The sequence below is a fragment of the Excalfactoria chinensis genome, chromosome 20 (assembly GCF_039878825.1).
Source record: "Excalfactoria chinensis isolate bCotChi1 chromosome 20, bCotChi1.hap2, whole genome shotgun sequence".
Lineage (NCBI taxonomy): Eukaryota > Metazoa > Chordata > Aves > Galliformes > Phasianidae > Excalfactoria > Excalfactoria chinensis.
This window is the reverse complement of record NC_092844.1, coordinates 412,830-428,532: the sequence shown is the minus strand read 5'-3', so window position 1 is coordinate 428,532 and position 15,703 is coordinate 412,830. Positions and strand designations below refer to the sequence as shown.

Genomic DNA, 15,703 nt, shown 5'->3' with positions numbered 1-15,703 from the left:
CTGCTCTCCCCCGTCCTTCTGGCTGTTGACACCTACAGCTTTCCCTGAGTACAGCCCACATGCTGCCCTGCCCTTGGCCCGGCGCTGCTTGGCAGCCCTTTCCCAGCAGATGCAGTGCTGGCTCGTGCTGTGGGACAGAGCTGTGCGGGCGGCTCTGGGGCTGAGCCTTCAGTGTTCTCCTGCTGGCACTGGGCCCTGGGGGCAGCGGTTTGGTGCCAGCCCCTGGCACCTGGTGGCCAGCAGTCTGAGCCAGCCCTTCCCTGAGCCACTACCTCCCTCCTGCAGCCCCAGTGGTGGCTCTGGGGGATGCAGAGGGGTCGTAGGGGACAGCCGTGGCATGGGGACAGGTGGGTGGATGGATGGACTCCAGGGAGGGGAGGTCAGATGGACAGAATGGACACCAGCGTTGGGAAGTTGATTGGGTGAAGGGGCAGACAGGTGGACTCTCCAGGGGTGGATGGATGGATGGACTCACTCGGCACCAGGGGTGAAAGAGCAGATGACTGGGTAGAAGGATGGACGTGCAAATGGATTCATTCTGGGCATCAGGGATGGAAGGAAGGATGGATGGGCAGACAAATGGACTCACTCTGTCCTCAGGGTTGTGGACAGGGTGATGGATGTGAGAGCACTGCGGGTACCGATGGGGGGAGGACGGGGCAGCTTGGCTGCTCGGGGCTGGAAGCACAGAGGAGCTCCGTACGCGGACGGATGGATGGAGGGGACGTTGATTGCCCGGGCGGAGAGGATGGAGCCGCCGCGTCCCGCTTCGCTGCCCATCCGCGATCCCCCCGCGAGTCTACGCGGCCGCTGCAGGTTACGGAGGCGTTTGCTCCGCTCCTGGGGCCGGGATGGCGGTACCCGGTGCCGATGCCGGTTCCGGTGCCATTCCCGGTGCCCGCCGCCCCCGTGCGAGCCGCCCCGCCCCGCTGCACGTGACGCGGCGCGGTGGCTGCGAGCGGTGGGGCGCCGCGCCGCTGCGCTCCGGTACCGGTACCGACCCGGCCCCGCGCCGCTCCGCTCCGCTCCCGCCGCCCCCGGTAAGCGCTGAGCAACCACCCCGGGGCTGCCCCCACCGCCGCTGTCACCGGGGCCGCGCAGCAGCGTGGAGGGCCGGGCCGGGCCCGTGACCTTCAGCCGCTGCCGGTACCGGGAGGAGGGGGAGGGGAATCTGGGCGTGGGGGGCTTCAGCCCATATGTGTCCCCAAACCTCCCTACTATGTACCCTACAAATTACCTCCCCCGTTTCACCCCCAAACCTGTTCTCTCTCCCTCCCCCCCCCCAACCCGACCCCATGTTCTGCCCCCCCCATCCGTATCCCTGCAATCCGCTCTCCTTGTTACCCCCAACCCCGGCCTGGCCCCATATTTGGGTGTCACCCCCCCTCCCACTTCCAGAAGGCCCCATGGGCAGATGTGTGTGTGTGTGTGTGGGGGGGGGGGGGATGCACCTGGCGGGCTTTGCAGGGGGCGGGGGGTCGCGCTTTTTGCACGGGGCGGTTGGGACGGGCTGCGATGCGCGTGGGGTCCCCGCCGCTGTCCGTGGTGCTGCCCCGCTCCGCTCCCTCCCGCCCGCAGAGGGCGCCCCGCGGGGTTCGGGTGGGGAGGGGGGGCGACGACGCTGTTGGGGAGGGGGCGGCGATGGTTTAGGGTCCCACCGCAGCCGGACACCCCCAGGGAGCAGCTCCCAGCAGCCCGTCTCCCCCAGGCAGCGCCACGATGCACCCCTCCTGCCCGCCCTCGGCCAGCTAGCTGCGTCCCACAGGCACCGCCACCCCCAGGTGAGTTGTCCCCGTCCCGTGGGTGACCTCCCGGTACCGGGATGGATCACACAGCCCCCGGTGCCCCCCTTGTCTGCGGGGAGCCCCATGGCCATGTCCGGCAGGCAGCAGTATGGCCCAGCAGCACCGCGCCGCTCCCCCCCCACTCAAGGTATGTGCCAAAGAGGGAGGGATCAGACAGCACCCATGGGTGCCAGCAGAGACTCATCCCCTCCCCCCCCCCCCCCCCCATTGCCTTGCAGACAGAGGAGGACTACATCCCATACCCCAGCGTGCATGAGGTAGCGTAGCCATGCTCCCCAGATTGGTGGGGTTGGGTGGGTGTGGGCCAGGGAGCACCCAACTCAGCTGTGGGTGCAGGTGCTGGGCCGGGAGGGGCCGTTCCCCCTCATCCTGCTGCCGCAATTTGGGGGCTACTGGATCGAGGGCACCAACCACCAGCTGAGCGGAGCCCCTGAGTCCCCCCCGAACCTGGCACCTGGCACCCGCGTGCGGCTGGAGGGCAACCACATGGCCAAGATCTACCGCAAGCACTTCTTGGGCAAGGTGGGCACTGGGGAGCGTGGTCCCATTGTTGTGCGTGGGTGGAGGTGTCCTGTGAGTGTGGGTGCACGTGGGGATGGACACCGATGGACATGGGGAGGCCAGTGGCAGGGGTGCTTATGGGTGAGGTTCTTCATGCAAATGGGTGCATGTGGTGATAGAGACCCTGTCCCAGCAGGGCTGGGTGGTCGTGGGTATGGGGAACCAGTGAGGATGTGTGCCCATGGGCCCACAGGCATGTGCTCATAGGCCTATACTGGAGATCATGTGATGGTGAGAGACAGGTAGCCACGTTGCGTGTGTGCCTATGGGTGTGAGCGTCCACTGTGGATGCCCCATGTGTGAGCACCCATGGGTGCCCCCCTGGCTGCTGGCAGGAACACTTCAACTACTACTCCCTGGACCCTGCACTGGGCCACCTTGTCTTCTCCCTCAAGTATGATGAGCAGGAGCACCTCCACCTGCTGCTGCGGTGAGCAGGGCCGGGGGCACCTATGGGTGCTGGGTGAGTGTGAGAATGACATCTTCATTCCTCCCCTCACCTCGCAGCACCCGTGCCCGCACCCTGCATGACGTGGTGCCCATCTCCTGCCTGGCTGAATTCCCCAACGTGGTGCAGATGGCCAAGGTTGGTACCCCCTGCCCACCGCGGCATGTATAGGTGCCCCCCCTGCACCCACTCCTCAGCACCCTGCCTCCCCTCACAGCTGGTGTGTGAGGACATCAACGTGGACCGCTTCTACCCTGTGCTCTATCCCAAGGTGAGCACAGTGCCAGGGGGCAGCACCCACCCCAACCCCAACCCTCAATCCATCCCTACCCCTATCCCTAACCCACCACCCCACGCTCCCCCAGGCCTCCCGCCTCATCCTCGCCTTTGACGAGCATGTGCTCAGCAACCACTTCAAATTTGGTGTCATCTACCAAAAGCTGGGGCAGGTACCGGGGTGTGGGGCCAGGGTGGGGATCTGGGGAGGGGGTCCGGGGGGCACCCACTGCTGTCCCCACAGACCTCAGAGGAAGAGCTCTTTGGCACCACGGAGGAGAGCCCAGCGTTCACCGAGTTCCTCGACATCCTGGGGCAGCGGGTGCAGCTCCGGGACTTCAAGGGGTGCGTGTGGGGTGCAGGATGGGGGCGTCCCAGAGGGTTCCCCCCTTCCCCTTCCCCCCAAATTCCTCTCCCCTTAATTCCACGCAGCTTTCGGGGAGGGCTGGATGTGACACATGGGCAGACGGGCAGCGAGTCGGTGTACTGCCACTTCCGGGACAAGGAGATCATGTTCCACGTCTCCACCAAGCTGCCCTACACCGAGGGCGATGCGCAGCAGGTGGGGGGCAACGGGGGTCGTGGGGTCATTGCTGCGGTTGTGAGGGCTGGGGGGCCGTTTTGGGGTGTATGGGGATGCCAGCGGGGCACAGGGGTTCCCGGGGTGGAACTGGGTGCTGGAGGGGATAAGGGAGCTGCCGGTGCTCCCCGGGTATTTATGGAGTGTCAGGACCCCGTGGGGCAACCCCAGGGCCTGGCGGACGGCAGGACCCAACCTCATCCCTGCGTCCCTGCATCCCCACAGCTGCAGCGAAAGCGCCACATCGGCAACGACATCGTGGCCGTCGTGTTCCAGGACGAGAACACCCCGTTCGTGCCCGACATGATCGCCTCCAACTTCCTGCACGCCTTCGTGGTGGTGCAGTTGGAGCCCGGCGGCCCCCAGGGGCCCCTCTACAAAGTGTCGGTCACCGCCCGCGATGACGTGCCCTTCTTCGGGCCGCCGCTGCCCGACCCCGCCGTCTTCAGGAAGGTGAGCGCCGGTGGGTGCCGCCCGCAGAGGAGCCCCATCGGCGCCCACCCAGCGCCGCCGCCGCCCCGCAGGGTCCCGAGTTCCAGGAGTTTCTGCTGACGAAGCTCATCAACGCCGAGTACGCGTGCTACAAGGCGGAGAAGTTCGCGAAGCTGGAGGTGCGCGCCGCGGGGCCGGATGTGCCGGGCGCCACGTGCGGCCCTGCTCAGCGCGGTGCGTGCCGTGCAGGAGAGGACGCGGGCGGCGCTGCTGGAGACGCTGCACGAGGAGCTGCAGGGCCGCAGCCAGGCCATGCTGGGGATGGGCCCCGACGAGGAGCGCCCGGACAACGGCTCGGCGCCGGGCTTCTTCGAGTCCTTCAAGGTGGGCCGGGGGCTGGGGGGGGGGGCGGGGCCTGCCGGAAGGGGCGGGGTCACGCGACAGAGCCCCGCCCCGTTCCAGGGCCGCACCCCGCCGGGGGCCACGCCCTCAGATGCAAACCCCGGCGCGTGAACGCGAAGCCACGCCCCCTTGTCACGCCAGGCCACGCCCCTCGAGCGCGGAGCCCTGCCGCTCCACGTGCTACGCCACGCCCCTTCCCGCACCCCCCACCCACGCGATAAGCCCCGCCCCTCGCTTAGCTCTGCTCTCCCATAGGCCCCGCCCCGATAAGTCCCGCCCCGTATCGAAGCCCCGCCCACCGCCGCCCGTCTATCCGCACGCCCCGCCCACCTCTCCTGACCCCGCCCCTCGTCAAGGCCCCGCCCCCAGCCCCGCACGTCGCCCCCTCATTCCCTCCTCCAATCCGCTCCGTTCCTCACGCCGCGCCCTCCCAGACTCCGCCCCCTCCAGCCCCGCCCTTCAGACGGTCCCACTCGCCCCGCCCCGATCGCGGCTCGGCCCCTCCCACCGCCCGCCCGGCCCCGCCCCCCCGGCCGAAGCCCCGTCTCTCCATTGGTCCCCGCTCCCAAGCCCCGCCCCCCGCCCCGCCCCTGACGCGTGCCGCCGCAGTCGCTGCTGGTTCCCGGGAGCCGCCGTGGCCGCCGCGGCAGCGCCATCGGTCTGGGCTCCGTGGAAGAGGTGCGTGGCGGAGCGCGGGATGCGGTGACGGACCCCTCCCCGCTTGTCGCCCCCCCCCAACCCACCGCTGACCGCCTCCCGCCCGCCCGCAGGCGCTGCTGGTCCCCGGGAAGAGCCCGTCCCGGCGGCGGCCCGGCCCGCTCGGCTCGCGCCGCTCCAGCGCCATCGGCATCGAGAGCATCCAGGAGGCGCCGGGCAGGTGGGGACGGGGGCGGGGGGACACGGGTCGGGTCGGCCCCCCCCATCACCGCCCAACGTCCCCCCGCAGGGACGGCACCGCCACGGGCAACGACGGCAACTCCTCCGCTCACAGCTCACCCGAGAGCCGGCGGAACCACGACAGGTCCGGCACCGGGACACGGAAGCACGGACACGGGGACGTGGGGACACACAGACATGGGAATGAGGACGTGTGGACATGAGGACAGCGGGACGTGGAAACACGGGGACGGGAACACAGGGCCGTGGGGCATGGGATAACCGGGAACACAGCGCTGGGGGATACGGGAACGCAGGGACACGGGGACGGAGGGGCACCGGGATGCAGTGAGGCCGGGTGTCACGTGGATGGTGGCGGTGGGATGGGGACAGGGCGGTATGGGAGCAGTGTCACACTGTCACCCGGTGGCACAGGAACTGGGTGGTACAATAACACAGCGATGGGGTGGCGCGGGGACAAGGAGCATGAGGACAGGGTGGCACCGGGTCACACACCACGGTCAGACAAGTTGGTAGGGGTGGGATGGGGCGGCGCAGGAACAGGGTCTCACCAGGGTGGGGTAGCACCAGGACGCAGTGGTGCCGGCACAGGGTCCCATTGGCAGCCAACGGCACAGGGACGAGGCAGTGAGGGGATGGACTGACACGGGGGTGGGACACGTACAGGGGTCCGGGGTGGCACGGGGCCAGCTCTGTCCCTCACAGGGCGGAGAGGCCGGAGCCTCTGCAGGACTTCTCCCGCTCGTCCTCCAGTGCCAGCAGCTTCGGCAGCGTGGCCGAGGAGCCAGAGGAGAACCCCGTGAGCGAACCGGGCAGGGTACGGGGGCAGGGAGCCGAGGCCGGGGGGGGGATGTGGGTTTTGGGGATGCTGCACCACGTCACCCTGCCCTGCGCCCACAGGACAGCCGCTCGCCCTCAGGGACCCCCCGGCAGCGTGACACCTCTGCTGACCCCCCCTGGCCAGAGGAGCCCCCCGGCACCCCCCCAGGTACCTGTTCCTGCGGCATTGGGGTGCTGGCGCCACCCATGGGTGCTCATGCTCCCCCCTAAACAGGCAGTGCTCGCCACCCTGAGATCAAAATCCAGCTGGAGCGCCCCCCCCCAACCCCGGTGAGGCTGAGATCCCCCCCCCCCCCCCAACCCGTGACCTCCCAGTGCCTTCAGCACAGGCACAGCCCTTATTCTTCCCCGCACAGGGCTTGTAGCTGACCCCTAAACCCCAGGGTGGCACCGCTGGAGGAGGGTCCCCGCTGTGCCCCCCTGCAGTGCCCCCCACCGCTCACATCCAGGAGCCGAAGCCATCATCCCCACTGTGGGATTGGGGCCCCCCGTGGGGTCACCCCCCCGATTCCAGACAATCTCCTTTACCCCAGTGCCCCCTCCGGGGGGGGGAGGTGGGTATGGGCATAGGAACACACACAGCGCAACCCCCCTCCAACCCCAAAAGCAGAGTGGGGCCAGACCCAGTGTGCCCCCTCCAGAAAAAGAAAAGAGAAAATCCCACAATGTGGGGGCTCAGAATTCAGCGGGGGACACGTTACTGCCTCCCACCCCCCCCCCTTCCCCCGCAATCCCCCCTGCCCTTCCCCCCCATTTTATTTAGGGACAACAGCTCCAGACTGGAGGAGGGGGGGGGTTGTTGCTGTGGGAGTTTTTTCAGCACCCCACCAGGTTGTGGTTGTGTTTCCCGTATCGATGTACAAATAAAAGTCTATTTATCGCTACAGCTGATGCTGGGGGTGGGGGAGGAGGGGGGTTCTCCATTCTCTGGGGGCTGCAGTGGGGCCCAGGGCTGCAGGAGGACGACAGAGATTTTGGAGCCGGGTGCCCACGTTTGGGTTTTTCTTTCCCCTCCTTTTCCCCTCTCTGAGCCTTTTTGTTACAAATCCCCCATTCCCTCGGCAGGGTTATTTTAGGATTTTTGGTCTATCCCCCCCACCGGACCCCCCCGACCCCAAGCCCCGCAGCGGTCGCACCACTCAGCGCTTCCCTCTGACCCCAAACCACACACAGACCCCAAATTTAGCTCAGCACCGCCCGTTCTGGGAAAGCCCAGCGCCGGGGAGAGGGGGGAGAGGGGGAGGTTGGGGGGATGGTTTGGGGTGGGGACACCGCAGCCCCACTGCTGTGCCAACCGCCATGCGACAGCGCTCTGAACTTTGGGGGTGTAGGAAAAACGAAGGGAAGGTTTTATTTATAGGGGATTGGGGGGGGGGGGTCCAGGGAGGGGGGAATAAATAATGGTGCCGGCAATGGGGGGCTCGCGGTGCTTTCAGGGTGCATCTGCGTGGCACTGTCTGCAGCTGCAGCGCAGTGCTGGGTTGCACCCGCATGGTGACATTTGCACATCCACGCAAGGCAGTGCTTGCTCCCCCAGGGCACGGTTTGCAGGGCTGAGCTGGCACACACATGGCTGCATTTGTACATGCAAGGCTCCCTTTGCATGCGCACGTGTGGCAGCGATAGCTCACCCGGGGCAGCAGTATGCAGAGTCCCACATGCACACCCAGGGGGCTGTCCCCCCCTACTCCAGGACCCACAGCATGCATGCATCCCCGTTTGCACACCCACAGCACCATTTGTACACCCGCAGCACCACTGCTTCCATTGCATGCACACAGTCCCACGTGCACGCCATCTGCACACCCATGGCACCCTTCACACACCCTGGAGCCCCTCTCTGGCTATACCCCACCCCCATATCACCCCGCCTCCCCTCCCTCTTCCCCCTGCTCCCCCCGGTTGCCCATTCCCAGCCCCTAAGGAGGGGGTGCTCTCCCCTCTGCTCCCCTCTCCATGCAGTGCTGAGCCCCAGAACCGTTCCAGAGCTCAAGGAGCCCTATGGATGCCCACACGTGCAATGAGTTGGGCACCGGCATTGAGTCTCAGCTGATCCTCCTCCCACCCCACCCCCCCCAGCTACACTTTGGAGGGTTTTGGCTGCAGCTCCGAGCCAAATCCCACAGCGGGCCCAGGACTCTAATGACAGGGGAGGAAGGTTGTATTTACAGGGGCACAGCCCAGCGCGCCGTGGCGGCACCGAAACCACCAGCGCTGCTTTGCTTTGCTGCGCCGAAGTCTTTCTTTTCACTCTTTTCCCCCACAAAAAGAAAACCTCTCCTCTCCAGCCCCCACCCCCTCCCCCCGCCCCTCGCTTCCCCCTCCCCAGAACAGCTTTGCTTTAGCAGAGGAGGAGGAGGAGGAGGAGGAGGAGGATGGGCAAGAGCGCAGCGGTGGCGGAGGGGCGGGCGGCGGAGCTGCAGTGCGCACGGTTGGGGCCGATGCAGGCGGCATAGGCCATGGCGTGGGGGATGTAGTTCTGCTCGTGCACGCCGTGCAGGAGGTGCGCCATGGGACCGCGGGCGAACACCGCCACGTCCTCCCCACCGTGCGTCTCCTGCCGCAGCGGGACGGCCGCCTGCGCCTGGTAGTTGGCGTGAGCTGGAAGGGGAGGGGGATAAAAAGCATCAAAACCCACCCGTTGGCACACGGCCCTCGTGCCGCTGTGGGTCTCGGCCCCATCGCACGCACCGAAATCCACAGCGGAGACGTTCTCGCGTTCGCCCCCCACAATCTTGTAGCCGGGGCCGTTGCCGTACAGGATGGAGGTGAAGGGTTTGCGGTCCACGTCGCTCTGCATCGGGGCCAGCCCTGGCGGCACACACGCATCGGTGACATCCCCATCCTGGGATGGGAAGGGAGATGGGGGGGGAAGGGCGCTCACCGAAAATGGGGTTCCCTCGCGGTGTGTAACCGCCGAAGGTGAAGACGTGTGAGTGGTCGGCGGTGACGACGCTGAGTGTGTCGCGGGGGGAGGTGAGGCGCCCGGCCAGCCCCACGGCGCGGTCCAACTCCACCGCCTCGTGCAGCGCCTGCTTAGCCTTCCCCTCGTGGTGCCCGTGGTCAATGCGGCCACCTGCAGCCGCCCCACAGTGCTGTGCCCCGCGGTGCCGCCCCGCTGCAGCCCCCCTCAGCCCCGCACCCCCGACTCCTCCATTCCCCCCATCGCTCTCTTAGTTACCCCCCCGCCCCTTTGCATCCCACTTTTGCAACACACCACCTGACTTCTTCCCTCTTCCCTTCCTCCTTTTGCACCCTATCGCTTCCTCATCCTCCCCCTACCCCCCATGGGCCCTCCGGCCTCCCCACCTTCCACCAGCAGGAAGAAGCCCCGTGGGTTTTTCTGCAGCATCCTTATGGCCACGGCCACCATTTCGCTGAGAGACGGGTCAGTCTCGTTGTTCCGGTCCAGCTCATACACCATATCCCCCGGCTCGAAGAGACCTGGGGACAGCAATGCTGGAGGCGGGGCGGCCCCACAGAGCCCAGCACCACTTTTGTGCTGGCTCAGGCACTTGAGCCCACGCCGGATCCCATTCCGGGACTGATTAGATAGGGATGGGGATGCTCCCGGCCCTTCCTTCCTCCCCCCAGGCCTGACCTAGGGAATGGCAGTGGGTTGGGGTGGGGAGTAGGGGCAGGGGTTGGGTTTGGGTTAGAGACAGAGATAGAGGTAGGGGTAGAATCTGAGTTCAGATTAGGGTTAGGGCTATAGTTCAGGTGAAGGGCAGGAGTAGGGTTTGGGTTAGGGGTAGAGGTAGGGTTTGAATTGGGGTTAGTGTTAGAGCTGCAGTTATGGTTATGGTTGAGGACGTGGGTTGGGTTAGGGCTTGGCATTATGGTTATGCTTAGGATTACGGTTAGAGTGAGGGGTGGACACAGGTAGGGTTGTGTTTAGGGATAGGACTAGGGATAGGGGTAGGAGTTGGGGTAGAAGTTGGGTTATGGTTAGGGTGAGGAGTAGAAGTAGGAGTTAGGTGTGGGGTTATGGTAATTGTTAGGGGTAGGGATAGGCTTAGGGGTAGGGTTAAGGTGAGGGGTAGATGTAGGTTGAGGTGGAGAAAAAAGGACTGTGCGCCCAGCGGGGTAAAGATTGCTTCCCTATAAGGGTGGAAATTGCGTCCTTCAGAAATCCCACATCTGAGGGCTCACTGTGCCCTGGGGGTGTCCACACGTCCATGGGGCACCAGGGGTCACTCACCCAGGAGGAAGTCAACGCGGCTGAGATTCAGCGCCAGCAGCTCCCTCCGGTGCCACACATACTTGGCGACCTGTTGGGGCCACGCGGGGTCACCTCCCCATAGGGACAGCCCCCCTTCCCCAACACGGGGCTGCTGGGTGCCCCATCCCACACCTTCCCCGCAGGCTTAGCGTTGTGCCACGCCTGCACCAGGTCCTTCCCATCCAGGCGGGTTCCGCGGTGCCGCTCCTCCTGCGGGTACTCCACGTCGCTGGTGTTCTTGGGGAACATGTACTTGCGCCCACCCCCCAGGATCACCTGTAGGGAAAATCCCGGGCGTAGAAATGTGGCTTTTTTTAAATTAATGTTATTATTTTCTCCTATAGGAGAAGTGGAGAGAGACAAACCCCAAAGATGCTCCAAGGGACGCGGTGCCCAGGAAAGCCCTGATGCAACCACCCCGAGGAATTTCTGGCTAGAAATAACTCTCTCCCTCTTAATCTCTGTTAATTACCCCAAGGACAGAAATAGCCATTTCCAGCAGCGGTGCTGGGCAGGGATGCTCCTTTAGGGTCCCCATGTGACCCCGCTGGAGTGGACCCCATCCCGCAGCCTCTGTTTGCTTTGGAGCACCCAATGTTTGCCTGCCGGTATTTATAACTGGGCTGAGATTTATTTCTTTTTTTTCATTTCCCACTCCCTCCCCTCCCCATTCAGAAGGTGAATTATAAAGCAGCAAAACAACACCGCCAAAATTATTAAGGGAAGAAGAAGGAGAAAGGGAAAAACAAAAAAATCCCTTCCCCGCTATATAATTATTTCCAGCCTGGGACAGAGTTAAAATTATATTAAGGGGAAAAAAAAAATAGAGAAGAAGAGGCTATTAACCAGCTAAATAACAGGCTGGGATGTTTTGCTTTGGGGCTATTTTGAAGTACAGAAGCTTATTTATTTACAGGGCTGAATTTCTGCACAAATCCACAGTGAGGGGCAGAACTGAGGGGACAACGCGGCTTTTTGGGCACAGGAAGCGTGAGAAAGGGGGTTGTGTCTCACTGTGAGAGCGGGGCAGCTGCTGCAGTCTCAGCCCAACATCTCCTGAAGCCTCAGTCCTGCACCCATCAATGGTCCCAACACAGTACCTACTAGATCCCTGCTCTTCACTCACAAGCAGTCCATCATCTCCTGGAGCTCCAGCCCTAAACCCGACCTACTGAGGATCTCAGCCCTACATCTTCTTGGGCTCCCAGCTCTGCATCCTTTGGTGGACCCAGCCCTACATATGCCAGGTCCCAGCTCTTCCCCCATGAGCAGTCCCAGCCCAACATCCGCTGGAGGTGCTGACTCTTCACCCATGAGTTATCCCAGCCATCATTTTCTGGAGCCCCAGCCCTAAACCCATCAGAGACCACAGTCCCAATACCTCCTGAGGATCTCAGCCCTACATCTTCTTGGGGTCCCAACTCTGCTCTCTTCAGTGGTCCCAGCCCAACATCCACCCCCTTCTGTGCACCCTTGATGTGTGTGCACTGCACCCCCTCACTGCAGTTTGCTCTTTTAGCTTTTTTCCATCCCATTTTCATCCCAACTCCGCACCCTTTGGTGGACCCAGCCCAGCATCAGCCCACCCACAAGTGGACCCAGCCCCTCCTGATCCCGCTGTCCCCGCTGCCATCCCCACCTCGATGTCAGGGATGTTCTCCACCAGCTGCCGGGCGATGTCTTTGCAGCCACCCTCCAGTGCATCCAGGGGCATCTCTCCATCCGAGTACCAGTCACGGTTGGCCGAGTGAGCATAGGCAGCGCTGGGCGTCGCGTGGGTCACCCGTGTGGTGGTGACAATGCCCACTGCTTTGCCTGCACCGGGAATTCACAGGATGACAGTGGGGACGTTCCAAAAACTCAGCGTCCCCAAAACCCGGCTTCTCACCTTCCTCCTTAGCCCAGCGGAGGATGGAGGTCACCTCCTGGCCCTTGGTGGTGTTGCAGCGGTCACGGGTGACACCGGCGCTGACGCCCACCGTCCCCTCGTTGGCTTTGACGCCGCAGAGGTAGGCAGTGGCTGTGCCTGCGCTGTCGGGCACCTGTGCATTGGTGTTGTAGGTCTGGGGGAATAAAGAGACCTCTACTGTCATCCCAGCCATCGGCATCCTCATCACTGTCACCGTCCTCAAACTGGGACTCCCCTCCTGCACTGTCTGGCACTCGACACCTTCTGAGGATGCAACTCTGTACCCTCTGGTGGTCCCAGCCCTTGGATACACCAGGTCCCAGCTCTTCCCCCATGAGCAGTCCCAGCCTGGCATCCCCCTGGAGATCCTGACTTCACCCATGGGTGGTCGCAACCCAACATCTCCTGCAGCCCCAGCTCTGCAGCTACTGGTGGTCCCAACTCAACACATACTGAGGACCTGAGGATGCGTTACTGACTCTCTGATATAACGAAATACGAGAACATGTAATTTATTCCTGCAGAAGAAGCATATTTAACAAAACTCAGCCCTGCATCTTCTTCTTGGGCTCCCAGCTCTGCACCTGTCAGTGGTCCCAGTGCAGTACCTACTAGATCCCAGCTCCTCACTCATTGGTGGACCCAGACATCATCTCCTGGAGCCACAGCCCTAAAGCCATCAGTGGTCCCAACCCAACATCTATGGAGGATCTCAGCCCTGTATCTTCTTGGGGTTTCAACTCTTCACACTTTGGTGGCCCCATCCCAACATCTCTCTTTTATGCACCTTTAGATGAGTGCCTGCTGCACCCCCTCGCTACATTTTGCTGCTTTTAGTCTCTTTCAGCCCATTTTTAGTCAACCAGAGAAAAGCCCAACCTCTGCATCCCCACAAGCATCCCCTGCAGGGACCGGCTGAAGGAAGGGGCGGGGGCTTGCAACTTCACAACAAAAGGAGCCTTTTCTCCAGCAAAACAGCCCTGGGAGGAGAGGAGGGGTCCCAGCCCCCCCCCCCCCATTCCCATGGGTGAGCCCTGGCACAGCACTGGGTACAGGACACCAGCCAGCGCTGCTAGCCGCCCATGACCTAATTTCAGCTTCGCTCGATGCTGCCCGCCTGCCAGCGACCTTGCAGCGCCCGCCCCCGGGCTCACCTTGGCCAGGGCGACATATGGGAACTTGTCCATCTCCAGCAGGCTCTCCTCTCCCTTGCGGTGCTGCAGCTGGCCCTTGAGGATGCGCGCAGCCGTCACGGTGGAGACGCCCATGCCTGCAGGTGGGCACTCGTCACCACCACACCAGGATGGGACGGCATGGGTTATGGGGTGCAGCACCCCACTCACTGCAGCACCCCATGCACTGCAGCATCCCGCATATTGCACCACCCATGCAGTGCAAAGCCTGGTCACTACACCCTGGGCAGGGTCCCCCCTCACCGTCGCCCAGGAAGAGGATGAGGTTCTTGGCCACATTCTGGTTGAGGTGCTGCAGCCGCAGTGCATCCCGCAGCGTCTCCTGCGCCTGCTGCCTCCAGTACTCGGGGTCTTTCTCCCTCTCTGTGGGGTGCAGGGTGCTCGGTGAGCTACGTGGCCCCAAAGAGCACCCAGCTGGGGTGCAGTCCTGACAAGCCACCTACCGGGAACCAGTGATGCCGAACAGAGCTGGGCCAGGAGGGTGAGGAGGAAAGCCTTCATTGTGCCCCTTCAGTGCTCCTCTTGGGGAACGGACGGGAGGAAGCTGCGGAGAAGCACCCGCTGTGCCTCAGTTTCCCCACCCAGACCTTTGTCCCAAGGCTCGGCCAAGTGAGGACAGAAGGGGATGTCCCATCCCTGTGCAGTCACACTGTGACCCCACTGGGCTGTGGGGCAGCACTGCACTCCACCAACTGTGCTGGGGAACAGCAGCGCGGCTCCACTGCCCACATCCCATTGCACACTGGGGTCCCCATTGCACGGCTGTGTCCCCACATTGTGTTCCTGTCCCCATCACACTGTGTCCCTGTCCCATTGCATGCATGTGTTCGTAGCACTTTGGGATCCCCACTGCACGACCTGGTCCCCATTGCACATCTGGGTCCCCTTTTGCATGTGCGTCCCCATGTGCTTGTGCCCGCCTGTGTCCCCACCATGACTGTGTTCCCACTGTGCGTCTGGGTCCCCTTTTTATTATTAGTGTCCCTAGTCATGGCATGCTGATGTCCCTCCATTGTGTCTGTGTCCCTGTTGTGTCTGCGTCCCCATCTCACACCCACGTCCCTGTCCCACGGCCATATCTCCGCTGCACACCTCCAGCCCCACTGCACATCTCTGCCCCCATTGCACGCCCATGTCCCCACTGCACATCCACGTCCCTGCTGCCCCCCTGTGACCCTACCGAAGTCCCCCTGCACACCCACTTCCCTACCGCCTGCCCGTGACCCCGTCCCACATCTGCACGCGTGTCCCCATCACCGGTTCCGCGTCCCCGTGTCCCCGCCAAATCCCCGTGTCCCCGCTGCCCATCGATGTCCCCCGGCACAGCCGTGTCTCCACGGCCCCCCCCGCCCCTCGGGGTCCCTGTGCGGGGGTCCCTTACCCGCACGGGGACGGTCCCGCACAAAGTTGGGCGCAGTCGCGGGTCCCTCCGGGCGCGGAGCGGAGGAGGCGGGGGGGGGCAGCGGCCTTAAATCCCCCCGGCCCGGCTCCGGCCCTCGCCTCCTCCTCCTCCCCTTCCTCCACCCGCTGCCGGCACGGGGGGGGGTGTGGGGGGGAGGCAGCAAACTGGGCTTACTGGTGCCCTCTGCCGGGTCTTACTGGGAGGACTGGGAGCACTGGGGGGGCTCGGCGGGACCGGGCGGGATGGGGGTGTGGAGTCTCTGGGGTCTGCTTTGTAGTTGTGCTCGGCCCCGCTCCACTACAGCCCTTTAGGGCAGTCCCCGGGTGAACCCTCGTGGACCACGCGGGGATGGTGATGGTGCGGCCGGGGCGGTGGGGTCGGAGAGACGGGGTGGGGGCGGAGGGGTCGGGATGATGGGGTAGGGGATCCAGTGATGGGGTCGGAACGACAGAGTCAGGTGGTGAGATTGGGACGATGGGGTGATTGGGACGATGGGGTGATTATGGGACGGGGGCACCGCGTGGAGCCGGGGGGCGCTCGGTGCTCCCCAGGAGGGGGCGGCCTCAGCCCAAAAATGCGCTCCGACGGCTGCAGGGAGCCCCAACCCCACGAGGGATGAGGCCCCGGGGGCTGCACACGTGCGTGCACGCCAAACCGCTCCCCGCCATCCTTGCACGTGCTTGTTTGCGTGCACCGCGGCGGGTTTGCACCCTGGCACGCTCGCTTCCCCCTCGTG

General features: G+C 64.1%; 2 protein-coding genes across 9 annotated transcripts; one reads left to right on the top strand and one right to left on the bottom strand.

Moving 5' to 3' along the window:
* Positions 1-898: 898 nt before the first annotated feature.
* On the top strand, positions 899-7,122 carry RAP1GAP (RAP1 GTPase activating protein). Of its 8 annotated transcripts, none has more exons than XM_072354506.1 (21): positions 899-1,040; positions 1,709-1,781; positions 1,886-1,932; positions 2,024-2,062; positions 2,142-2,327; positions 2,702-2,796; positions 2,874-2,952; positions 3,032-3,085; positions 3,180-3,263; positions 3,335-3,435; positions 3,523-3,652; positions 3,896-4,123; positions 4,195-4,281; positions 4,352-4,486; positions 5,114-5,182; positions 5,275-5,381; positions 5,496-5,525; positions 6,155-6,218; positions 6,302-6,389; positions 6,456-6,511; positions 6,598-7,122. In XM_072354506.1, the coding sequence occupies exons 3-21, from the start codon at positions 1,894-1,896 to the stop codon at positions 6,604-6,606; spliced, it is 1,680 nt and encodes a 559-aa protein (XP_072210607.1). In that variant the 5' UTR covers positions 899-1,040; positions 1,709-1,781; positions 1,886-1,893; the 3' UTR covers positions 6,607-7,122. The 8 variants fall into 8 exon arrangements, with proteins under 8 accessions (XP_072210607.1, XP_072210604.1, XP_072210605.1 ...); XM_072354503.1 differs by having other exon boundaries at positions 6,107-6,218; XM_072354504.1 differs by having other exon boundaries at positions 5,451-5,525.
* A 445-nt stretch (positions 7,123-7,567) lies between these two features.
* Positions 7,568-15,104, bottom strand: ALPL (alkaline phosphatase, biomineralization associated). Its single transcript, XM_072354334.1, has 12 exons — positions 14,947-15,104; positions 14,009-14,109; positions 13,809-13,928; positions 13,527-13,642; positions 12,352-12,526; positions 12,103-12,278; positions 10,596-10,739; positions 10,443-10,512; positions 9,551-9,685; positions 9,126-9,317; positions 8,933-9,052; positions 7,568-8,842 (listed from the first exon to the last, which is right to left on the bottom strand). The coding sequence occupies exons 2-12, from the start codon at positions 14,064-14,066 to the stop codon at positions 8,583-8,585; spliced, it is 1,566 nt and encodes a 521-aa protein (XP_072210435.1). The 5' UTR covers positions 14,067-14,109; positions 14,947-15,104; the 3' UTR covers positions 7,568-8,582.
* Between the last annotated feature and the right edge of the window lie 599 nt (positions 15,105-15,703).